Source organism: Phyllopteryx taeniolatus, chromosome 5 (genome assembly GCF_024500385.1).
Source record: "Phyllopteryx taeniolatus isolate TA_2022b chromosome 5, UOR_Ptae_1.2, whole genome shotgun sequence".
NCBI classification, from domain to species: domain Eukaryota; kingdom Metazoa; phylum Chordata; class Actinopteri; order Syngnathiformes; family Syngnathidae; genus Phyllopteryx; species Phyllopteryx taeniolatus.
Window position 1 is genome coordinate 19,986,822 of NC_084506.1, and position 23,997 is coordinate 20,010,818.

A 23,997-nucleotide genomic window follows, 5' to 3' on the forward strand; every position below is an offset into this window, starting at 1 on the left:
AGAAACTGAGGGGAGCGATATGCAGTGGAGACTGCAGAATGTAATACTGGAGCAATAGGATAAGCTCACATTAGCATGTGAAGTTTATTTTTGTCATTTTTAGCCATTTATCCTCCTATGCTATAAGGGCATAGAAATGCAGAATCTGCTCATCCAATGAGGGGCCAGCAGTGGTTTACGCCATCCATATGGTAACGAATCGGCACATTCGGAACCCCGAATGACAACCTACTAAAAATAGTGCCTGCTTTTGTCAATGGAAAAATGTCAATAAAGTCACGTTGAGTCAGTTGGCAGTTAAAGGAGCATCAGGGGTTTGACAGGCTTCCATCCATTGTCTTCCGCTTATCCGAGGTCATGTCAGCAATGTTTTAAGTTTTATCCAAATAGTGAATATTTGGCCAATAAAGCCAATAGGACTAATTTCTGCTTTAAACAATCATGGATACCTACCAAGTATTTCTATTTGTGCGCCATTATATAGGATTTATAAATTGTTTAATAGGCCAACAGTGATATTGCAAGACTGCAAAAGGTGGTAAACTTCCAGTAATATCCACAACTAGAATTCCTGTACATTTCCCCATGTTTCTGTTAATTTCCATGGAAAGTTTCCCTAATCGTGGTACCAGTTGCACTCAAGTGACTCCAATGTTTTATGTGTTGGAAACTATTAGTCACCCCAGCCAATGATTAGCCAGTGACTTGCAGGACAAAACAATGTTTATGTGGAAGTGCTTTCTTTGGGTTTGCTGCTATACTTTACTGTAATAAGATGGATGCTCCTAAAAAGCCACGATGAGTTAGGACATGCGAAGGTGTACTCAGGAGAGGATTTAAAGCATTAAAACAAAGGCCTTGTTGATGTTGATGACATTTTGTGTGAGTATTTTTAATTTATCTATGTTTTGATATGGTGTCGCTATTCTGACAGAACCGTGCAGGAGCAGTGCTGTGTTGCAGTGCTTGAAGACAACATGTGCACCACCGGCATCACTGTGGCCAAAGACCAAGGAGCATGCGATTTCTTGTTCTCCAACACCTGTGAGACCAAGACCACCAAGGTTTGTGCTTTTTGGGTTTCAAAGTGAGTGCCATCATAAAAGAGCCAATGCCATACCTCACCTGCCGTCATGCATGACGTCAGTATATCGCCCAAGACCCGTTCTGTGACCATCAAAGAAATCTCAAAAATTTTTATTCGCCGGGTGTAGTGAGGCTCACACCAGCGCAGACGTACATGGGTCCACTAAAGTACCAAAACCGGGTCTAGCCCGCCTCCTCGCAGAGTGGGCAGATGCAGTATATCAATACATGAGCTGCGCGGACATGTGGGGCGATCAGATGTAATTCATTCATAACTATGTGAAGAGCTGACATTGAACTCTCTGAATCATTGTAGAAAGCAGTTCATTGAATGCATCAACATTATTATAATCATTATTAGCCCTTTTTAAAAAAACAAAAAAATCACCCCACTAGCCAGCACGCAGCTATGGGGGAGTGTGGGGCACATTGCGCCTCACTTCAAGGGATCAAATTAATTAAGACGCTTTGATTGGCAGTGAATAAAGTTGTCTTGTGTTTATGTTCACCGGCGCAGCCAGCCCCTTTTGTTAAATACACCGGCTGCTTGCATATGTGAGATTACAACAACTCGGTATGACCCGCCACCTTGCTAAGTTACGCCACGCGGTGCACCGGATTTGCGCAAGTCAGGAAAATAGAGCCCTGAAAGTCAGCGGCAATAACATTCACCCTCTTGCTTTCCCCGATGCATACATAGTCCAAACATACAGCAAAGAAGATTCATTAGGAACTCTCCAGCTACAAGTCACAACATCCTCTTATTTCTTTGTATTTTCTGGAGTCTATTGGTCTTGAACCATGTACCTGTTGTGTTTGATTGTCAGATGTGCTGCGACTGTTGCCTCCTGGCGAAGACAGGCCAGGAGCAGGGACTTCCATGCGACCACAGTTTGTCTCTGGGCTACCAGTGCGGCCTGGTGTACCGTGCCTGCTGCGTGGATGGAACGCCCGACAATCAGACAGCGTCCACCGGTCAGACTGAACGTGGGTACAAGAAAATCTCTTGGTGGTGGGAAGTAACAAGGTATTTTTAGAATTATAAGGTATATGTATTTTACTAAAGTATTTATTTTTCTGTCTTTTTACTTTTACTCCCTGCATTTAAACTACTCCTTACTAAGTACGTGTGTTATTTGTTTCAACATCAGCGCATCACGACATGATATAAAAATGACCTAAATAGGAAGAGGAAAAGTGAAACCGCAGTTAAGATCTTGGTGCCTTATAAGACGGAAAAACAAAGACAACAGCGACGAACGTGAACCACGAAACATTTACTACGATGGCATCAGATTAGGAGGAGCAAGATATTGCCCATCCATGGCCCTGGTTAAGGCAAGGCAAGGCAGCTTTATCTATATAGGTAACTCAGTGTGCTTTACATAGTTAAAAATATTTAAGAAGAAAGAGCCAAAGACATTTTTAAGAAGTACAGAAAATAGAATACAGCTTACTAAAATTAATAATGTTCAGTGGAAGAAAAATATATTTTTTAAATGAAAATGCGATATTACAGTACACCAACATCGCAGCAGACCCTGCAATGTGATTATTGCACACACGTACATCGCGATGACGATGCTCGAACAAAATATCGTGCAGCGCTACCTGAGTCTGTAGATCTAAGAGCACAACTGAGTTTATATTATTCCATTAGCACTTCTTTAATGTATTCAGGAGCTAAACCATTTAATCAGAATCAGAATCAGGAACTTTAAGTTTGAGTTCGATACTTTAGACATTAGAATTCGAGTAATATGCTGTGATCTCTTTACTCTGGTCAATACCCGAGTATGGTCAGTTCCCACTCAGTGACGGTGTGAATGTGAGTGTGAATGGGTGTCCGTGTCTGTATGTGCCCTGCGACTGACTGGCGACCAGTTCAGGGTAAAGTCCGCCTTTCGCCCGAAGTCGGCTGGGATTGGCTCCAGCGCCCCGCGACTCTAAACAGGATAAGCAGTGTTGAGAATGGATAGCTGGATGGCCAATGAAGGGCAAGATAGAGAAACTACGTTCCCTTTGAGAAAACATAAGCCCACACTGCTATCTTGTGGACGTAAGGGGACACTGCTGATAGCCCTGATAAGATTGATGCAGGAGCTTCCATCTTGTTAAGGAATTGTATTTGACATCTTGGACAACTAATTGTATGCCAAAATTCACGTTTTTGATTTTTGACTTTGTTAAATTCATCGTTTGGGGTACAATGAAAATAATTAATCTCAGATTTTTGTGAGATTTATTGAAAAAGAAAAGTAGTTGAAGTATTCCTTGCAACATTATCTATAATAATAATTTAGACTTTTGTAGCTGGGAAATGTTGCACATTTATCTTGACAAGGGGTACTAAAAAGGTACTAAATAAAGATGCTTTAACTATTCCAGTGCCAAACAAAGACGAGACCACAGACACCGGAGACAACTCAGTATTAAGTGATGAGTGCAATGGTGGAGTATAATCATTTCACCTTTAAATAAATAGATTGATGAATGGAGGGTGGATTATCACCAACCTGTTTTCATTATTTCTTTCAGGAAAATGCGCTCATAATTGTGTGAGTAATGATACCTGCGGCTGCTTCAAAGGCTACAAACTGAAACCGGATGGAAAGAGCTGCGAGGGTAAGAAGTTGTTGTTTAATCTGTGATTGGCTGGCAACCAGTCTAGGTTGTACCCTGCCTCTCCTCCAAAGTCAGCTGTGATATGATTCAGCTCACCTGCTACCCTAATGGGGACAAGCAATGTAGAAAATGGATAAATGGATGATACAATGTGAACCAACATAAAGTCTGTGACAAATTCATTGTCTTCCAATAGCTGTCACTGTTTCCTTAATAAGCAAGACAGAGGATTTTGCTCCCAACACAACAAAGAAAGGACCGGGAGATTTGGCAGGACCAAAGCAAAACCAAATTATTTCTTCATTACATAATTTTATTAAAGGAATATTTCCATCTCACAAAACCAGTATTCAGATTTTGAGGGAATTTAATCTCTTTTTATTTTCCTTCATTTTTGAACATTTCTTTTTTCGTATACTCCTTTGTTCCACTGCACTTAACTGAGGTTGTAAAGTTCCTCCTCTTCCAATCACGCAGACATTAATGAGTGTTTGCTGGGCACAAGCAGCTGCCGAGCAGGACAGCGCTGCATCAACATCGACGGCTCTTTCCGCTGCCAGAGAGAGGTCAGCTGCGGAACCGGCTATGAACTAACGGACGACAACAACTGCAAAGGTCCATCCTGCACACACAGGGCTATTTTTTTGTGTGTGTGGGGCCGTGTGTAGTATATATTTATATTTATCTCTTCAGATATTGACGAGTGCGAGACCGGCATCCATAACTGTGGCCCAGAGTTTGAGTGCCAAAACACTCAGGGCTCATTCCGTTGTCTCCCCAAGGTCAAATGTGGTGCTGGTTTTATCCAAGATGCACTGGGCAGCTGCATTGGTGAGTGTTATATTTAAATGGATTATACAAAGAATAATAAGACAGTTGAGCTACACATGCGCATGGGACTGTGATTCCTGATTTGATTCTAGTTCATTTTTAGTCTGATTTCATGTCAGACAGTCAGGGGGAAAAAAGCGTTTGTCTTTTTATACAAAGCCATGACTGTATCTGCTGTTCCTGCTGTACGCACCTTGGTCTCTTGAAGGCAGTGTGGTGCAATGCATGTATGGAGCTGCACATTACAGTGAGCTAAAAAAAAGAGTAGAAGAAGAAAGTCGCTATTAAATTGTATTAAACTAATTTTCACAGATTAGGAAGAATATATGCCGGTGAGCATTCTTATATTGTCTGTCTGTATGTGTTACTACGGCCTTTGTGTATAAACATTATTTGAAGGCAAATCCCTCCTGTGAGCTAATGCTAATGTTAGCTAGCCAGTCAATAGGGTTTTCTTTTGACTGATCGCATAACCTGGCGATTTCTAAAATTCTGTCTTATATTTAAATATTCAATGTGAGCAGTTCTCTTTGTTGTGTGTTTAGTTTTACATTAAACTCTAACTTTGGTGTCAATAAACAGCTTAAAGCATGCTCAGGGAAGGCAGAAGATCATGCGTCACACGCTTGCTACAAGCAACACAGGGTGCGTTCAGGGTGCATTTACAACGCAGAAACTTGCATACACCACCCTCGCCGCTGCACATTAATGTTTTTTCTTCGATTATAACGTTTATATGATCGTTGGAAGCCAACATCGAAATCACAATTAAATTTCGATTAATCTCCCAGCCCCAATTCCTATTGAACAAGGCAAAGTCCATAAAGGCACGCTTGGATGAATTTGGTGTGGTTATGTAATGTCATGTAATGCCCATTATGTCGTGTGTGTCTACGTTGCAGATATCAATGAATGCGTAAGCCAGACCGGCCCGTGCCAAAGGGGGCAGCTGTGTATGAATACAGTGGGCTCATACGTCTGCCAGAGGAACTCCGTCAACTGCGGACGGGGCTACCACCTCAATGACGACGGCACACACTGCATTGGTACAACCGACACTGCATACTAAGACTGTCATTAACAATGCAATAGGGCTGGGCTTTATTTGCCTGGCGATATTTTAACAGCTTCAGTAGTTCAAAGCGCGTCCCCACCGACATGCACTGCTTACACTAACTGTATGGCTATGAACAGAGAGGATCTAGTTTACAAAAGCACAGTTAGTGTTGCCAATTTAGCAATTTGGTTACTATATATTTAGCGTCTGTTTTACATAAAATAAACTAACAAGTTTAATTCCCGCTAATAACACATGAGCCAAATAATTTTACATTGTTTTGCGTATTAGAACAAAATCAGTCAATCGCGCTCAACAATGGCAAAGACCCATTTATTCATTGTGAAAGCAGTGATTCATCGATACGTTGGAAACGTTTGACCCGAGGTATGTGCTCCCAAGCTGCAAATATTTTGTCGAGGTCATTTGGCCTCACCTGTACAACTCGACGTTACTCTTACTCTTACATATGGAACTGCTTATTACTGTAATTTCTTGTGTATAATGCACATTTTTTTCCCCCAAAAAATGTCAAAAGTCAATAGTGCGCATTATACAGGGGAAAATGAAAAAAACTTTCACATTTTATAAATGTATGCCGTCATCTAGAGGTTATGAAAAAGCTATCCACGTTCATGCCAATATGACACCACCACCTAGAGGTTATGAGAAAGGTGCACACTTTCATTCTAATATGCCATAGCCACCTAGAGGTTATGAAAAAATGGTAGACTGCACTTTCATTCCAACATAACAGGGGTACGTATGACTGCATATATGTACAGTTGTGCTCATAAGTTTACATACCCTGGCAGAATTTGTGAAATATTGTTTTTTTTTAAATACGACTGATGACTGAACAACTACCATCATTAATTTCTTTGTGGTTATGTTTTGTTTAATGATAATGCTTTTCTGAAATGCGTGACAGTTTAATTTGAATACCATTAAAATAAAATTAAATGTGTTTCACCTGGCCCTTCATATTTTCCTTAAATAATTGTACCCATCTTCTAAATTCTGCTTGGGTAATCAAACATATGAGCACAACTGTGTTTTCTCATTTACTAAATAAAAGTAGGGCTGTCAATTTCAAAATAAGAGCAAGTAAATAAAAAGAAATATTACGTGTTCACATAAAGTGCTTAACTTCAGAATAATTCTTTGAAAAAACTAACAAAATACAGATAATACTTCATGTTTTGATCATATGGGTAGAAGGAAAATCATGCATTGTAAAAATGCATTATACATAGGTAGAAGGGTTTTCCAGAATTTTGAGGTCAACTTTGGGGGTGCGTATTATACATGGGCGTGCATTATACACGAGAAATTACAGTATGTGATATCTGTTAAAAAAAAATGTTTTAAACATGAATTTCTTATTTTTGTTTATATAAGTAATGCACGGGAAAAAGGTTAGGAAACAACTGTTTCAAAGCCTATTTGGTATCAGCTGAAATAAAGCAAATCCCAGAATGGGGAAAAAGCAAATTTCTAAAATGTCAATATCATTTGCTTTTCTTCAAGCGAATCAATGTTTTTCTTTTGTGAAAAATACTAGATTTTGTTCCCAAACCTACAATGCAATAACATGTTGTTTTGTATGTTTAAGACATTGATGAGTGCAAAGGCCCCGAAACAGTGTGCGCGGGTCACGACTGCATCAACACAATGGGCTCCTACCATTGCAAGTGTAACAATGGCTACAACTTCAACAGCATCAGTCGCCTCTGTGAGGGTAAGCAGGAAGAGAAGACAGACGTACGACGCCAACCGTAGGCACGTATGACTGCTATACATGTCTTGTGTTGCAGATCTTAACGAATGCAGGCACTACCCCGGACGCCTCTGTGCTCACAAGTGTGAGAACACACCGGGGTCCTACAAGTGCAGCTGCACCACAGGCTTCAAGTTGTCCAGGGATGGCAGGAACTGTGACGGTACTCATTTATCCTCAACTACCATTGTTATGCTAATGAGTTGACCAGTTATTATTACTCAACTTTATTCAGGCTGTGGTATGTTTAAGATTTGAGACAGTATTGTGATTTCAGAATAAAAATCATCCAATTTGACACTATGAAAAATAACATATCAAACTGTTGTTTTAAGTGTGTTCTGTTCATAAGGCCTGGTTTGGAAATTTAAATGTAAACTTTTAACTTTTTCTAATAATGTATCACAATGGTTTGAAAGAAATATATGTGTGTAGTGATACCTTAACATACAAGTCTTATAAGTTTTTCAAGTTATGAGCCATTGCTTTGTTGATTCTTTTGTTTTGTGCGATGATGATTTGATGATAGTGATGATGACGATGATTATGATGATGATGACGATGATGAGGATGATGGGTTGGTGTTTTTGGAGGACCTTGAACATATTAATGGCATTTCAATTCATTTAAATGCGTAAAATTAATGTGATATATGAGTTACCAGCTTGATCACCCAATGAGTTTAACTCACAAGTGAAGGTACCACTTTATCCGTATACTCGGTGTACTTTTTTTTTCATTTTTTTCCTCAATAAAAATAACAAATATTTTTACATACAAATGATTAAGAATACGTAATTAAAGTTGATATGTAATTACTTTAAAAAAAATAAAATCATAATTACAGGAATTATAATTATGTAGTTATGAATTCTTATTATTTATTATAATATAGTTCATTTTTTTTAGGTTTATAGGTTACACTAATATTAATTAATCTATTTCATTATGAATGAATGTATACTAATTAGTTACCTAAAAGCCAGCTTGTCCCTTAAACTATTATTACTACTACTATTACTTCACTACTTCTACTAGTTCTACTAGATAAAGGTCACTTGGAGCTTGTCCAAATGTGTGGAGCGAGTTGTACTTCTAATGTCAGCATCTTTGTCTGTGCAGATTTAAACGAGTGTGAAAGTAACCCGTGCAGTCAAGAATGTGCCAATGTGTATGGCTCCTACCAGTGTTACTGTCGCCGAGGTTACCAACTCAGTGACACTGACGGAGTGACGTGCGAAGGTAAAAACATGAACGCGCAAGCAGCACCTTCCATATTCAGTGCATTTAAAACCACTGTGTTGTTAATACGCCCCCTTCTCGCTTTTTGCTGTTACATCTTTGTAGATATAGACGAATGTGCCCTGCCTACTGGAGGTCACATCTGCTCCTACCGCTGCCACAACACCCCCGGAAGCTTCCACTGTTCCTGCCCCGTTAGCGGCTACACCTTAGCACCCAATGGACGCGGCTGCCAAGGTCATTCAAACAAACATATTAACACCTCCAGGTTCTTGATGTACCATGCCGAAGAGTTGATGGGGGCTACCCATCTGACTTTGAATTTATTTTTCCATGTTTCTACTAGATATTGATGAATGTGTGGCTGGGACACACACATGCGCAGAGAACCAGAGCTGCTTCAACGTGCAAGGCGGATTCCGCTGCCTGTCCTTCGATTGCCCCAACAACTACCGCCGGGTTGGGGAAACGTAAGTATGCAAATTTTGAATTTCATTCTTAAAGTGCATTTTGTCCCTTTAAGGTTTACCTGATGAAGTTTAGCGTCCAAATTTACATTAACGTGTTTTAAATCTGAATTCTTGTAGTTCATCTTCTTTGATTTTAAGAGGAAGTAGTAATATTACAAAAAATTTAATTTTACAGGAACAGTCACAAAGTCAAAATATGACAACAAAAGGTATAACTTAATGAGAATAAACTTGTAATATTACGAGACCAAAGTTTTTGACTAATTAAATCATAATATTGCAAGAAAAACTTTCTGAAAAGTCAAATGGCACCGTCTGTCTACTGGCTACACAGTTCAGAGACCAAATATGTTAGTGTACATTTCAAATCTGCATTCTTTCCTACTTATTTGGGTTGTAAAATGTCCTCTTAAATTTTATTTATAAGAGCTACATGAACACACACATAAAGACAGTTCCTACACTGCCCCCAGCACATCGGAGTGAGGGGAAGGGGAATATCAATGCACAACTAATTTCGACATTTCAAAGCACACTTTGTCTGCTTTTAAAGGTTTTCTGTTAGACAGTATAGATTGTAAATACTACTATCACCAGTGCTCATTTTGGGGGAGGTCTACTGAGATTACATTTAAAAGCGGTCTAATGCTCCCATGCACATGATAGAGGCTCTGCATGTTCAGTTTGCTCAATGCTGAGAGGTCAGGGAATTAGTTCTGGCATCTTCTAGAACAGTGATTAATAAAGTGGCACACGGGGCTCCCTCTAGCGGTACGTGAAAGAATCAGTACAGTTCAGTTGTGTTACAATGGCATTTAATATTGAAGCGCTGTTCAACAAACAGTTTTAAAAGATAAAATCCTAATGTATTGTACTTAAAAGAAAATACAACTGAACTGTACTCAAAACATGTATCACACTTTTAGAATCACTGTTCTCCAATGATGACATGGGTAAGCTCAAATCCATTTGAGGCTGTTGTCACGAGTCATAGGCCTGCATGAGCCCACCTTGACCCCCTCTCATGTGCTAGGCTGCCCTCCACTGCATGCCATGCACGGCACATTTAATTCACATGGTCTCTTTCTGTCTCTCTCTCTGCTTGTTTTGTTCTATTATTCCCTGTCACTCCTTCCCCACCCTATCCTACCCATCTCTGTCTTTCTTCACAGTCGATGTGAACGCTTGCTTTGCAATGAGTCTGTCGAGTGCCTGGCCATGCCGCTGAGAATAACCTACTACCACCTCACCTTCCCCACCAACATCCCCGTATTCACCAACATCTTCCGCATGGGCCCCTCCCACATGGTGCCGGGCGAAGACATCCACATCGCCATCACTTCGGGCAACGAGGGCGGCTTCTTCAAGGCGGAGCAAGTCGCCGGCGGCGGCGTCATGTCCGTGGCGAGGCTCTTCGACGGCCCGCATGACTTTGAGCTGTCCGTGGAGCTGGGGTTGCGTCGCTACGGCACGCTCAGCACGTACTTGGCCAAAGTGATGGTGTTCGTCACGCAGGACGAGCCCCGCGTTGTTTACAACCCGCTGCTCGAATAAGAACAACAGCTCACCTAGGCTTGCTTGCGATTTGTTATCTTTACTGCGCTTTAATCAGAGTTAAGACATTTTCAGAGAATAGGAATTATTACAAGAAAAAAGCTATATTATAAGGAGAACAAAGTCGGACTTATAAGAGACATGCAGTAGTCGTAATTCTACTAGAATTAAGTCGAAATATTAAAAGAAAAAGTTGAAATCTTAAGAGAATGGTCATAGTTTGGCGAGAAATATTTTTTACTTTACAAGAATAAAGTCACCATTTTCAGAGGAAAAAAAGTTCTAATTTTGCTTGACTACAGCCGCAATTTTACAGGAAAAAATTTGCAATTTTACAACAACGTCATAATTTTAAGCAATAAATTAGTAATTTTTCCTTTTGCAATGATAAAGTACTAATTTTACAAAATAAAGGCATACTTTTAGAAGAATAAAGTTGTAAAATGGTGAAAAAAGTTGCCATTTCACAAGAATAGTCGTTATTTTATAAGAATAAAGTTGTAATTTTTTTACGAGAGTACAGTCGGCGTATGGCAAAAAAAGTTGCCCAAAAAAAGACGTAATATTTACGAGAATGAAGTCATAATACGATGAGAATAAGTTGCCATTTTCCAAGAATAAAGTATAATTTCACGAGAATAAAGTCTTAATATTACGAGAAAAGGTGGCACATTTACCAGAATACAATTGTAATTTTATGAGAATAGTCCATCCATCCATTTTCCGCTTATCCCCACAAGGGTCGTGGGCGTGCTGGAGACTATCCCAGTTATCTTCGGGCAGGAGGCGGGGTACACCCTGAACTGGTTGCCAACCTATCGCAGAGCACACGTAAACAAACAACCATTCACACTCACATTCACACCTAAGGGCAATTTAGAGTCTTCAATTAACCTACCATGCATGTTTTTGGGATGTGGGAGGAAACCAGAGTGCCCGAAGAAAACCCACGCAGGCACGGGGAGAACATGCAAACTCCACACAGGCGGGGCCGGGATTTGAACCCCAGTCCTCAGAACTGTGAGGGAGACGCTCTAACCAGTCGTCCACCGTGCCGCTATGAGAATTCATTTTATTTGAATAAAGTCGTGGTACAAAAAAGTTGAAATTCTGCAAGAACTAAGTCAGATTTTTTTTTAGAATAAAGTTGTAATGAAGAAGAAAACCTCAACTTTTTGCATGAACAAACTCCCGGTTTAAAAAAAAAAAAGTAATTTTTTCGAGAATAAAGTCATACATGACGGGAAAAAGTTGCAATTTCGGAAGAAACAAGTTAGAATCTTGCTTACATATAGTCAAAATATTTGAAAAAAATAGTCATAATTTTACAAGGACAAAGTCGTAATATTACGGGAAAGTTTCAATTTTAAGAGGATGGTCATAATTTTCAAAGACTAAAGTTTTAACTTAACACAAATAAAGTTGCAATTTTAAGATTTCCAGAGAAAAAAAAATTACATTCATAAAGTTGTAATATTATAAAATCTTTTAAAAAACTCGAAGTATTAAAATAAAAAGTCAGAACATAAAGAGAATACATACATTTTCTATGAGATAATGGTTCTGGTCGGCACGGTGGAAGACTGGTTAGAGCGTCTGCCTCACAGTTCTGAGGACCTGGGTTCATTCCCCGGCCCCGCCTTTGTGGAGTTTGCATGTTCTCCCCGTGCCTGCGTGGGTTTTCTCTGGCACTCCGGTTTCCTCCCACATCCCAAAAACATGCATGGTAGGTTGTTTGTATGTGCCCTGGGATTGGCTGGCAACCACTTCAGGGTGTACCCCGCCGCCTGCCCGAAGATAGCTGGGATGGGCTCCAGCAGACCGCGACCCGCGTGAGGAGAAGCGGTTAAGAAAATGGATGGATGGATAAGTTCTGATCATATATTACCAAAACTAGTGAGATTTCTAAATGAATTAAGTTGTAATTTTAAGAGAATTGTATTTCATTTTTAAAGAAAAAAAGTTGTATTTTTATAACAAAAAAGTCTTAACATTGAAAGAAAAGATTAATCAAGTTATAATATTACGAGACAAAAGTGTTATTGCAAGAATAAAGTAGACATTTTATTGTAAAAAAAAAAAAAAACAATCTTAGAAGAATATAATTTACCTTTTTCAAATTTTGAATTTTTTCACCGAAGTATCAATCAGGTTGAGCATTTTTTTCTTTGTAAAGGCAGATTTGGACACAATTCAAGTATTGTATTGGATTTCATTGGATTGTGTACCTCAAGTGTCCAATGAGTGCATTTTCGGGCGTAGTCCTTTTATTGTTCTTATCTAGTTAAGATAACACATCATTAGCAACCAGAAATAGCAGATAATCATCACATTGTATATATTGTAATCCATGGTTGCTTCCTATGATTTTTAAATAAATTAGGTCCACTTGAATCTATCTTCTAAGAAGCATGGCACAAAGATCGCATCTAGGTGGCGCACTAGGTCAAGGTAAATCCTAAAACCAGTCGGTCTGTCTAGCCTACAACATGGAGTACTTAGACTATTGGTTGCATGTTTAAAGTCTGATTTATAGTACTTGATGGTTTATGTGTTGGCTGAGCAGTTTTGTAATAAAACAGAAATAAGGCAAGTAAAGCACGCTCCTATGTGATGACGTCGGATTAAATTAAACACAGAAAAGTGGACCAGCGAGTCCAAATCACAGTCGTCATCGTTTATCATTTGAAAATACATTAGAAAAATATATCTACAACCCCAAATCTAATGAAGTTGGGACGTTATGTTAAACACAAATAAAAACAGAATACAATGATTTGCAAATCATGTTCAACCTATATTTAATTGAATACACTACAAAGACAAGATATTTAACGTTCAAACTGACAAACTTTATTGTTTTTAACTTTGTTGGTTTTCAGCCTTGCCGCTTACATGCAGTGATTTTTCCAGATTCTCTGAACCTTTTGATGATATGTACCGCAGATGATGAAATCCCTAAATTCCTTGCAATTGTACGTTGAGGAACATTGTCCTTAAACTGTTCGACCATTTTCTCACGGACTTGTTCACAAAGAGGTGAAGCTCGCCCCATCTTTGCTTGTGAATGACTGAGCAATTCAGGGAAGCTTGTTTTATACCCAATCATGTCACCCACCTGTTCCCAATTAGCCTGTTCAACTGTGGGATGTTCCAAACAGGTGTTTGATGAGCATTCCTGAACTTTCTCAGTCTTTTTTGCCACCCGTCCCAGCTTTTTTGGAACATGTTGCAGCCATAAAATTCTAAGGTAATGATTATTTGCTAAAAACAATAAAGTTGATCAGTTTGAAGATTAAATAGCTTGTCTTTGCAGTGTATTCAATTTAATATAGGTTGAACATGATTTGAAAATCATTGTATTCTGTTTTTATCTATGTTTAACACAACGTCCCAACTTCATTGGAATTGGGGTTGTATATTCAGTCAACGGTACAGTAGAGAACTACATTTATTTTTACATTTCTGATGCCATTCATATAGTCGCATTCAATAAAACCTTTATGAACTGTCCAGGCAAAGTGTTTACATTGTTATCTGTCATATAAGTATGTAAATATAAGTAAACCATTAAGTATAACATGAAATAGACCGCTCATGTAGTGTAAGTCACAATTCACACATAAACGCTACCATGTGATCCCAAGTGACAAGTACAGTGGAGGGCAGCTAATGTGCGCTAAGCTAACTTAACAGTCTATTTGTTCACTCTGCGCTCAAACACCACAAAAAAACAGACAGACTGAATAGCACAACACTGGTCACTCATGGAAGATCCAAATGAAAGCCCTTTGTTTACAAAAAGCTGCTCAATACCGCCTCATCCGGGAGCCGTATCAAACAAATAGGAATACGAAGTAGATATACCAAAACACAGCTGAACAGAACAATCTACATCCGCATAACTACTGGCGATCATCTCGTACTGCCATGACTCTGAAACACTCGGTAATGCTGGACAAAAGTACAGTGGTGCCTTGACTTAAAAGTTCAATTCATAGCAAGCTCATAAGAAGGCGGCTCCCAAAAAAATATATACCTGTGAGTATTGTTATGTCTGTCTGCATGTTTTGCTTCACCATTTGTTTAAATATATAAAGGGGTTGCAGATCAAAGTTTTTCACCCCCAAAAAACAATCGTCGACGGGGGGGCATCGATGCTCACCATAACCCATTTGGATGCCTCTGCCCCTCACGGGCGGATGCCAGAAATGCAGTTAACCCCCTTTCACACAGAGACATTAGCATCTCACTAGAGCAGTGATTTCCAACCTTTATGGAGCGAAGGCACATATTTTACAATTGGAAAATCTCACGGCACACCAACAAACAAAAATATCACAAAAAGTAGATCCACAGTAATTACTGTATGTACTTACTGTTATGCAACGTCAAAAGAATTAGGACCCCACAAGCAGACACGTGGTTAGGTAGTCTACAATCGATTTAATAACCAAAGTTGTATATAACATACAAGGAGAAAGGGGAACTAAAAGTGCACGTAACACGCAAGTAGAAGCAGTAAAAGTACAAAACATAGGAGACGCTGACAAAAACGTCAGCGTGAAACAAGTACCAACAATCCTGTTCTAAATTAACTAGGTGGACAGAGCCACAGCAGAAGGATGATGCCAAGTAAAGGAAAAACTAAAGGGAATCTAATCCACACAAGATTAGAGGTGACTAAGGGCTTGGGTCAGACACAAAAGGTACGAAAACTAATACTAAGGTACAAGAAGCAATAGTGTAATACGCAGGGGAGTGGAACAACAAGGCACAATGGAAGAGAGCAATGCAACACAATAATCCAATGCCATCCTTCTGCTTCTGTTGCACCTAAATAACCAACTGATCGCCATTGCCATCATGTGTGCAACAGGAGACTACGCCCACCAGCAGTCAGCCAGGAAACTGGAGACTGAAAATGAAAAAACAGCAGAGCCAGAGAACGGGGACATGACACTTCCTGCCATCTAATAGAAGAGCATTTATTTGTTCTGTCTGTCACTATGCCTCACTGGCATAAATAGAGGAACAAAGATACATTAATTCTGTAAGTGAGGAATATTTTTCCAGAACAAATTGGTCAAACTCCAAATTTTACAAGCTTTAAGGCGCTGGACTTCTCCTACAGTATAAATATCTCATCATGTACATGTGGCTTATAAAAAGTGTATAAATTCAGATGGCGTCACGCATCATATCCTTGTTTCCGAACAGGAGCAGGGGATACCCTTAAAATAAGAACCTAGTGGTGTAGAGAACTTTTTTTTAATTTTTTTCTGCTTTGACTTTTGAGTTATAGGACTCTGGGATCTGGACAATTTGTGGTCCGGCAATTTCACCGCTCTCCAAAAATAATGATGCTCTGCCGTGTTTGTGTTGGGATGTTATCAACTTGCCAGCTATAAATAATAATTACCAAAAATAATAATAATAAAAAAAAGGCCCAAGGCTTGACCAGAGGAGTTCCGTCCAAGAAAGTCTTGTTTTTCTTTCTGGTCTGCAAGTATCGGAGGGTTTTCCACGTAAGGCTCGAAACACATAGAAACACTCATACAAAAGCACGTTCGCATCGGCATGTGGACAAACAGACGTAAAGTCGTTAAAAATACGCTGTAATTAGCCCGCTTGCCTGGCTTTGACCGTATGTGCGTAAAAGAGTGGTTCATCCTAGGTCATTATCTTCTCATCAATTCATCCCGCCACCTCAAAAGAGCTTCCACCCCATCCTCCAGAGAATACCGCTCAGGTTTCGCTGCAGCTCAGGCCATGCTGGTGTAAAAAGCAGGAGAACATTTTGTGGGTTTGGCCCGGGCTGTAACAAAACTTGGAACCAGCCGCTAATTGTTAATTACAAGCCCCTACCCGCTTGTGGCTGGCCGTCTTGTCCGGGGGCTTTTGCGTTAAGTTCTCCATGAAAAAGCAGCCCAACCTAGTCCAGACCAACCTGAACTGGCTTAAATTTACAGGCCATAGTTCCCCTAAGGAGAACCAAACATCCACGGACCACAACTCACTACAGGGCTATAACTGCACGTCTGCACCTAAACACGGCGACTTGGTTGTTTTCATAATCCAATATGCAGTGGTTCCATCCAAGGTCCAATGCCTTAAAGCTTGTAACACTTCGAGTTCAACTAAAAATTTAAGAGGGAAAATGCCTCAAATGTTGTCGCTTATGGACATCCTCCATGCACCCCACTAAACCTCATTTTGAGACACTTTTTTTCCTGAAAAAAGGAAAGAAGTAAGAGAAGAATGTAGGGCTTGTACTGTAACGTCCTTAAATAAAAACATTGACAAAAATCTGATTTACAATTTAAAATACCTCTTTTTTTAGAGAGAAATTGCAAATGACATCAATCAACTAGCTAGACAGACTCGACACAAGAAGGCTGGATCCGAAATTTGAACCATGAACCTCAGCACTGTGAGGCAGTAATTCTAACCACTCATACACCATAATATCACTGTATTCACAAATAATTAAAATGTCAATATTAAACGTTATTCTACCTAAATTTACAACTTAAACAGGCTATTTAAGTGGCGGTAGTACCTGTCTAGTAAATGGCACTAACAGTAAACCCCTTTATTGGTACACGTGAATGGAGGGATAACTTGCTGCTAGATCACAATATTAAGAGCACAAGATTAAAGTCTGTCATTTTATCATCTTTGGAACAAGCTAGTAAAATACACAACAAACACAAACCGACTGTCAGATTAACTATACGAGAGCCAAATGTTAAACCCAACGTACAATATTTGAAACCTCACTTTTGCCTTGCCTTAATCCTAGCGTTAGCATCAGCGTTAGCATTAGCGGCACGTCATTTTTACGCTTCCGACCAACTCTTGAGTCATATTTACTTCATTTTCGACAGCCGTCTATGAATACAACTTGCCTTGAACATGGCAGTAACATTCAGATTATTTACTGATTGTAAAGGGTGTGCATTTGTAACATTTAAAGTAACGTGTACTAACCTGATAGAGCTGTATTGTTGTGCGTAGCCTATCAGTGAAGTACATTGGGGAAAACATTGCTTCCTACTGCAGTTCTATGAACATAATTCAATACATTTTTTTCAACATTACTATTTTTTAAAAAAAGAAGATTTTAGCGGCATTTCAATATTTTTTCCACAAAGATATTCCTCGCACTATTTCAGGTGGCATTAGATTTTTGAAGCCTCCATCCCAAATCCCAATTTGAGCTGTCACTGATTAGTCTGTGGAATAAACAAACCTTTAAATAATAGGATGAGTGCTGCCTTTGGAGAGAGGCCGGGGAGTTGTCTGTCACAATTTGGGAGGCTTTCGAAACACTCCCTTGGCCCATAAATTTTCCCCGAGAGATTATAGGGATGTGAAGTCGGGGATGCCCCCAAAATTCCAAATATTCTTGTGGATCATTCTTTGTGAGTGTCATCATTCATCTCCTGCTCGAGTGCATCGACGGCACGAGTTGAAGGGTGTACTTCCTGCATGAGCTTTTGTTGTTTTCCTTCCTAATCAGCCAGATTTTGAATGTGTTTTTCCATGTTTGATGCTGCATCAGGTAACCTTATTGGAATTTAGTCATTTGGAGAAAGTATGCATAATGGAACTGAACTGAACCGCCAATGTAAAACATGATAAATTCTGGGAAGCTATCGATGGATTTGTTTAGATTTTAAATGTATGTTTTTCCCAAATAGAAATGGAAGCAACCTAATCTGTTCAAAACTAATTTGAACTGACATGGTTAAATGACTTTCATTCTACTATTTTTGACCGCCAGAAGTATAAAAATAGGTTACCCAATGGTAACAATAGAAAGGTGATGTGAATCTGGACTGTGGGCCTTGAGTTTGACACCAATACTTTAAATACGAATATTGGTTAAATTCCAAATTGTTTGAGTTTAGCGGTTCCACTGTATTGTTGTGTGTTTCGGTGTATGCAGTACATTTGTTTTGTCCTCTAGATCGGCACGGCACGAACACTCCGACCCAATACGGTGTGTCAAGTTCTGCCAGCCAAACGACGTTGCCTGCATCCTGGATGATACGCACTCGGTGTCTCACACCTTCATCTCTCTGCCCACCTTCAGAGAGTTTACAAGGCCCGAGGGTATGTACAGAATTTGTACATACCCTACATACTTTTAATCATCGGTGTAAGGCCCACTATATATCGAGTGACTCAACTGAACGTGACTGAACTGTCGCACAGTATGCAGGGTTCTGCAAGTAGTTTAAAGGAAAAACTTTATACAATAATCTAAACTCTAAAAGTAAAATATATCATGGATTGCTACGTTCGTGCCATGCCATCCATTTGTTAGTCCGCAGGCTACTTCCTGATTCATGGAGAATCACGGCAGGGATGCCGTGATGCTACCGTTTGCGTTATATTGCGATAATATAAATGAACTCTGCGTTTTTATCAAAATTTGTGCATAACGTTTCTTGGAAATAAACAGATGACCCTAATAAGAAAGAAATCACATTTATGTTAGTTTCTTACATGGAAGTTAGTATACTGTACATCATGGTGATTTTAACAGTTTAACCGTGTCACTGTTGTTATGACTAATATTATTTGTTTGTTTTTTTGTCCCTGGCCACCAATCATTGATACACTTTGCGCCAAAGTCGCTGTTCCATAATGCTTATAGGGATGGTTGTGTTAAATGCCATCTTGGCATGAAATAAGTAACCATTGCAATCACCGGCATAGTATGTCAGCCAGCAATTGCATGCGGAGTCTGTTTATGTGTTAACATGAGAGGGAGACGTGTCATTACTCATAAAGTCCTTAGGAGCCTTCTTGTGACCTTTCAGTAAGAGACCCAAATGCTTTTTTGTTTTTGTTTTTTTTTTGGGGTGTGTTTTCTGGACACAGAGATCGTTTTCCTGAGAACCACGGTGCCGGCTTATGGCTCCTACCGCTTGGGCAGCTATGACGTCAAGTTCGACATCGTGGCGGGCAATGTAGATAACGCCTTCGACATTATCAAGCGCGTGGAGAACGGACTGTATGTGGGTGAGTGACAGCTTTTTGATATATTTACATTGGATCGGGGTTGGTATTGTATGCGTTTACAGCTGAATCTCCAAAGTGGATCACAATCAGGTAGGTCTGGGACTTCCGAGTTGTTGTCGCATAGGAAATAAACACAGCGTCATAAAAACAGTACTCCCTCCACATTTGCGGCTCACTCGTCACCTATTCACACTTTCACTTCTGTGGATTGAGTTATTCTCACGGTTCTGTTCTTTTTGTGAACCCCCCGAAGATGGCACAAGATGGCACCAAAAGCCCTGTCTAATAGTAACGTCGTACATTGGTGTCAAAGAAGTATGTTGAAGTGATACAACTCGACTGAGAAGCAAGCCTTGTATGTCGGGGAGGAGCAAATTTTAGCCTGGGTGGTTAGCGGAATAATTACATTTGCATATACAGTACATGCACACCCAATAAATGTTTTCTTTTTTTTATCATATCATCTGCAAGCCATTTTTTAAGAGAAATGTTATTATTGAAGAAATGGCGTTAAACTGTTTTAGGATAATAGTTTGTGGTATATTGATGGTTTAAACTATTACTATACAGGCAATGTTTTAAGTAACATTTTGCCATTATTAACTACCATACATGTGTAAAGAGGAGTTAACCACTGTGAAATAAAATAAAATAAAGTAAAACTATTTACCACATTGACAATGCCTGACAGATGCGAAATGGGGGCCTATGCAAAGCATTTCTGTCACTAAGTGGTGTTTTATTGGTATTGCTGTGCGTTTACATTAGCATCTGCCTGCTAATATTAACTTGGATTTGATATTGCTCTGTAACTGGCTGGCAACCTTTCCGCTGGGATGGGCTCCAGCTCACCCCTGACCCTAATGAGTGCAAGAGTTGAGAGAGTAGAGAATTGAGGGATGCATGTAAGTAATTGATAGATAATTTGTCATTGCAACAAGACACTTTTGCACAAGCTCCATTTCATCACGTTACCTATCTGCCATGAAAAAAACAAAACAGAGAAGAAGCAAACTTCACTTTAGTTAAGTCCTTTACTTGCTGGAGGCACGCATGATGACGGCTTGAAGTTTGGACCACTTTTGGGATGTTCCCATGTTGAGGTTCCACTGTACTTTCTCTAAATCAAACTCTCATGTGCCGATTGAGAGGGGAGAAAAGCAAAGTTGACTTTAAGTGCATGTGATACAGGTCGTCACGCTGACTGCAGTTCGGCGGCATCGTGTAACTGTCATCATGGTCGTGGAGCCATCGGAGACTTGTCCTCATAGTGGTTCGCGGAGCGAGTAGACAAAGGCCCGTTTCTGTGTCTCGCCAGATATTTGGCATCAGCGTGCAGAGCCTCGCGGTTAAGACAGAGTAACAGTTTATGTAGTTCATGGCTTGCCCTTTTGCAATATTCCTTACACCGTATAAATATGTATGGGAATAATGTATCCTATTGTACTGTGCATTTGATATTCATTATGTATGTCGTGTGGGTGGAGGCAAGGCTCATCCTTTTTATTTTGCTATCTGTTGAAGCGAGTTGCGGCCTCTTCGCCTGCTGCGAGGCCAAGGATGACACATTGCTGGGCACATTGTTTGTTTTGCTTTGCGTGCTCAGTTGCAGGCTCGGGGTAGTGGAAGGCCTTCCTCCCCTTGATGGATGGATGGAGGGGTGGGCTGTCAGCATGCACATCTGTCTTGAGAGAATGTGACTGCTTCAGGCTCTATTGTGGCTGCACACAACTATCTATGTGTCTTGTACACTTGTGAAGAAACAGATGTGCGCTAACTGGCTCAAGATATGCTTTTGAGCTGTCTATTACCATCGTTGAAGTAAAGTGGAACCTCGGATTATTGATGACCTGGTTTGCGAACAATTTGGTTTACATACAAATTTTTTTAGGCTAAATTATCTCAGTTTACCCACTACTGTATTTTCTGTTTTTGCGAAGTCTTGGCATTGACACGCAAAAGGCTCAGTTGGGCTTATTCTCACACCAGGCAAACATCGTTAGCTTCATGTGTCACACATTGCCGATATCTTTTTTTTCTTTCTTTCTCTAAATTAGCCCTCAGTATGTCTCCAACGAAAGTAAGAGAAGGAAATACAGTAATAGCTACACGAGAATGATGTTTGTGATTTCGCTGCGGAGTTCCGTTTGGCCAAATCTATTGTCAGTACTATTGTAGCAACAACATCAATAATAATAATAATAACAATTTGTACAGCACTAAATACCCAAAGATGCTTTACATAGGTGAACACAAACAGAGACAAGTACAAAAAAAACGTAATCCTCTGTGAATGCAGCGTGGCAGTCTCTGACGCAATCCGTCCACACAAGCTAGCGACGGCTAATTAGCGGGCTCAAACTCACCCCCAGCCAGTGCGCGTTAACTGCACCGAGAGAGGTTCCACCTTTGACCACGGTACAAGAATCTGCTGGTGATAGTGTTCACGAGGCTTCATGGTGTATATAAAACGCTTCCCTTTCTTGCATGTTAATTTGCCGTCTCTCACTGTGCAACGCAGCATTTTTTTCTGTTCACCATGGGTACAGCAAGCCCAAAAGGGCTAGCACATCCCACAATGCAACATGGATTTCCCACAATGCAATGCCAAAGCCACACTGCATTTTAAAGAATGATAATGAACGTAAACTACTGCATGTTTTGCAAAATATGTTCCACTGTGTATGTTTGTTTTTGCAAAAGGTGAACACTATTAAAGGTACTTTATTGTCTTTTGGGGATTTGCCGGTGTTTTCCACTGGCTGCAATGCAAAAGATTTATATTCAATGGACAAGGGAAAGAGCATAGAAAAAAAATATGCAGAAGAAGTAATCCCGGGCACTTAGTTTCATGTGGTTGGACGTATTGTTCCGTTTCCCCCAGGCGAGGCCTCAGTGTCTCGCCGAACATTAGAGCACTTAAAGTGACGACCACATGAAAGGCCTGTTTGTGCGGGGCCCCTGTTGGATGCTTATTGGATGCAGCTCTCGCATGTTGACACCAGTTGCCCATCACGAGAAATCGAATAGATGTTACTTTGATTTAGCGAGCTGGCACTTTGGAGTGCAGATGTTCCGGGTTACGTAAGCACTGTATGAAACTCATTGACGTGTCACTTAAGGAAGCTCAGTTTCCAGTATCTCCTGTGTCTCGCTGGGATGTGAAGCGTTGCAGACATCGAGGCTCCACTAATGAACAAGTGCATGAAATCAAGCTCACTTTGTCCGTTATTTTTGGATCCTTCTTTTTTTTTTCGAAAAGGGAAAATTAAGAATACCCAGTATTATTTGCTCACATAAAACGGGGGCTTCTCGAAGGCTTCGGTTGGCTGCCGGTCTTTTCTGTTCTGCTCGCTTTTGCTTAAAACAAGTCAGCTGCACGCACACGTTGGATGTCAGCGCAGCAGCGGCGCTCTTTCCGAGCTCCCCGTCATCCATCACTGGCTCTCCCAGCGCTGTCGCTTTGGGATGACGACCCTGACATCTGTACAAACACAAAAGGCCCTTTAGCTTTTAGAAACACTTACCAACACCCATGACGACCGCAGTCTTGGAGTCGACCACATAAAATCCACTCAGGTGAACACAATGCAGATCCACCTCAAAGTGGATTTCCAAAGGCCAGCTCATGGACCTTTTGTGCTCCGTTTCCTCAGTGTGGGGCGTAAGATTATTTAGTGTTTGCCGTTTTCTAGCATAGTTTATTGCGGGGCATACGTTTCAGATCCACCTCCTCTGCAACATGGAGAGACCTATGAAAATCTTTTTTTAAATGATAGTTTTACTATAACCAGTTGTCAGTGGACATATCGTGTGCCGTGCCATGTTGGTCATCTCGAGTACGCCACACACTTCTCTTGCCTTTTCCTTATCTTGTGTGGGGTCCCTCACATTTTAAACATTGGTTAAAATGTAAAAAAATGTGTTTTGCCTGCTTTATTTTTGCAAAAACAAGACGCATGAGCCATAAAAGATGGATGGACAAACAAACAAAACATTTTTATTCCAACTTATTTTCTTTTCGCGTCTGTTAGCCATTTGACCTTGGCACAAGTCTTAGGTGTTAGCTTTCGCTCTTACCCTCCGCTATTGCCTTGTTTCTACGCTCATTTATTCCGGTCTGTAGATCATTCCCACTGCCAAGATCCCTGGCCCGTCATACTTGGAAAGACAAACAGTGGAGGAAGGCATTATTCATACTAACAGTGGATTAGGCGCATGTTTGCACAGAGTTGATGATGGGATGATTGACAGTAAGTGGTTAGCCACCCTTGACCTCCCCGGGGGGCCCCCTAGAATAACTCTGCTGAGGGGCC

The 23,997-nt window shown here is 40.3% G+C and overlaps 1 protein-coding gene and 1 long non-coding RNA gene across 3 annotated transcripts in view; one reads left to right on the forward strand and one right to left on the reverse strand.

Moving 5' to 3' along the window:
* The window catches only part of LOC133478038 (uncharacterized), a 29,545-nt gene extending 11,370 nt beyond the window's left edge, over window positions 1–18,175 (reverse strand). Inside the window, exon 1 of the long non-coding RNA XR_009788545.1 lies at window positions 17,639–18,175. This is a non-coding gene — a long non-coding RNA (uncharacterized LOC133478038). The remainder of the gene's footprint in view (window positions 1–17,638) is intronic.
* Window positions 1–23,997, forward strand: part of fbln1 (fibulin 1) — a 43,716-nt gene that overhangs the window by 11,472 nt on the left and 8,247 nt on the right. The window contains exons 3-16 of one of the 2 annotated variants that reach the window (XM_061773550.1): window positions 935–1,064; window positions 1,914–2,073; window positions 3,475–3,537; window positions 3,625–3,711; window positions 4,189–4,326; window positions 4,405–4,542; window positions 5,445–5,588; window positions 7,215–7,340; window positions 7,417–7,542; window positions 8,502–8,621; window positions 8,727–8,858; window positions 8,968–9,091; window positions 18,621–18,766; window positions 19,541–19,681. In XM_061773550.1, coding sequence (XP_061629534.1) covers window positions 935–1,064; window positions 1,914–2,073; window positions 3,475–3,537; window positions 3,625–3,711; window positions 4,189–4,326; window positions 4,405–4,542; window positions 5,445–5,588; window positions 7,215–7,340; window positions 7,417–7,542; window positions 8,502–8,621; window positions 8,727–8,858; window positions 8,968–9,091; window positions 18,621–18,766; window positions 19,541–19,681 — 1,775 coding nt within the window. Of the gene's footprint in view, window positions 1–934; window positions 1,065–1,913; window positions 2,074–3,474; window positions 3,538–3,624; window positions 3,712–4,188; window positions 4,327–4,404; window positions 4,543–5,444; window positions 5,589–7,214; window positions 7,341–7,416; window positions 7,543–8,501; window positions 8,622–8,726; window positions 8,859–8,967; window positions 9,092–10,263; window positions 14,159–18,620; window positions 18,767–19,540; window positions 19,682–23,997 lie in introns of those variants that run through there. The other variant, XM_061773551.1, reaches the window with a different exon arrangement.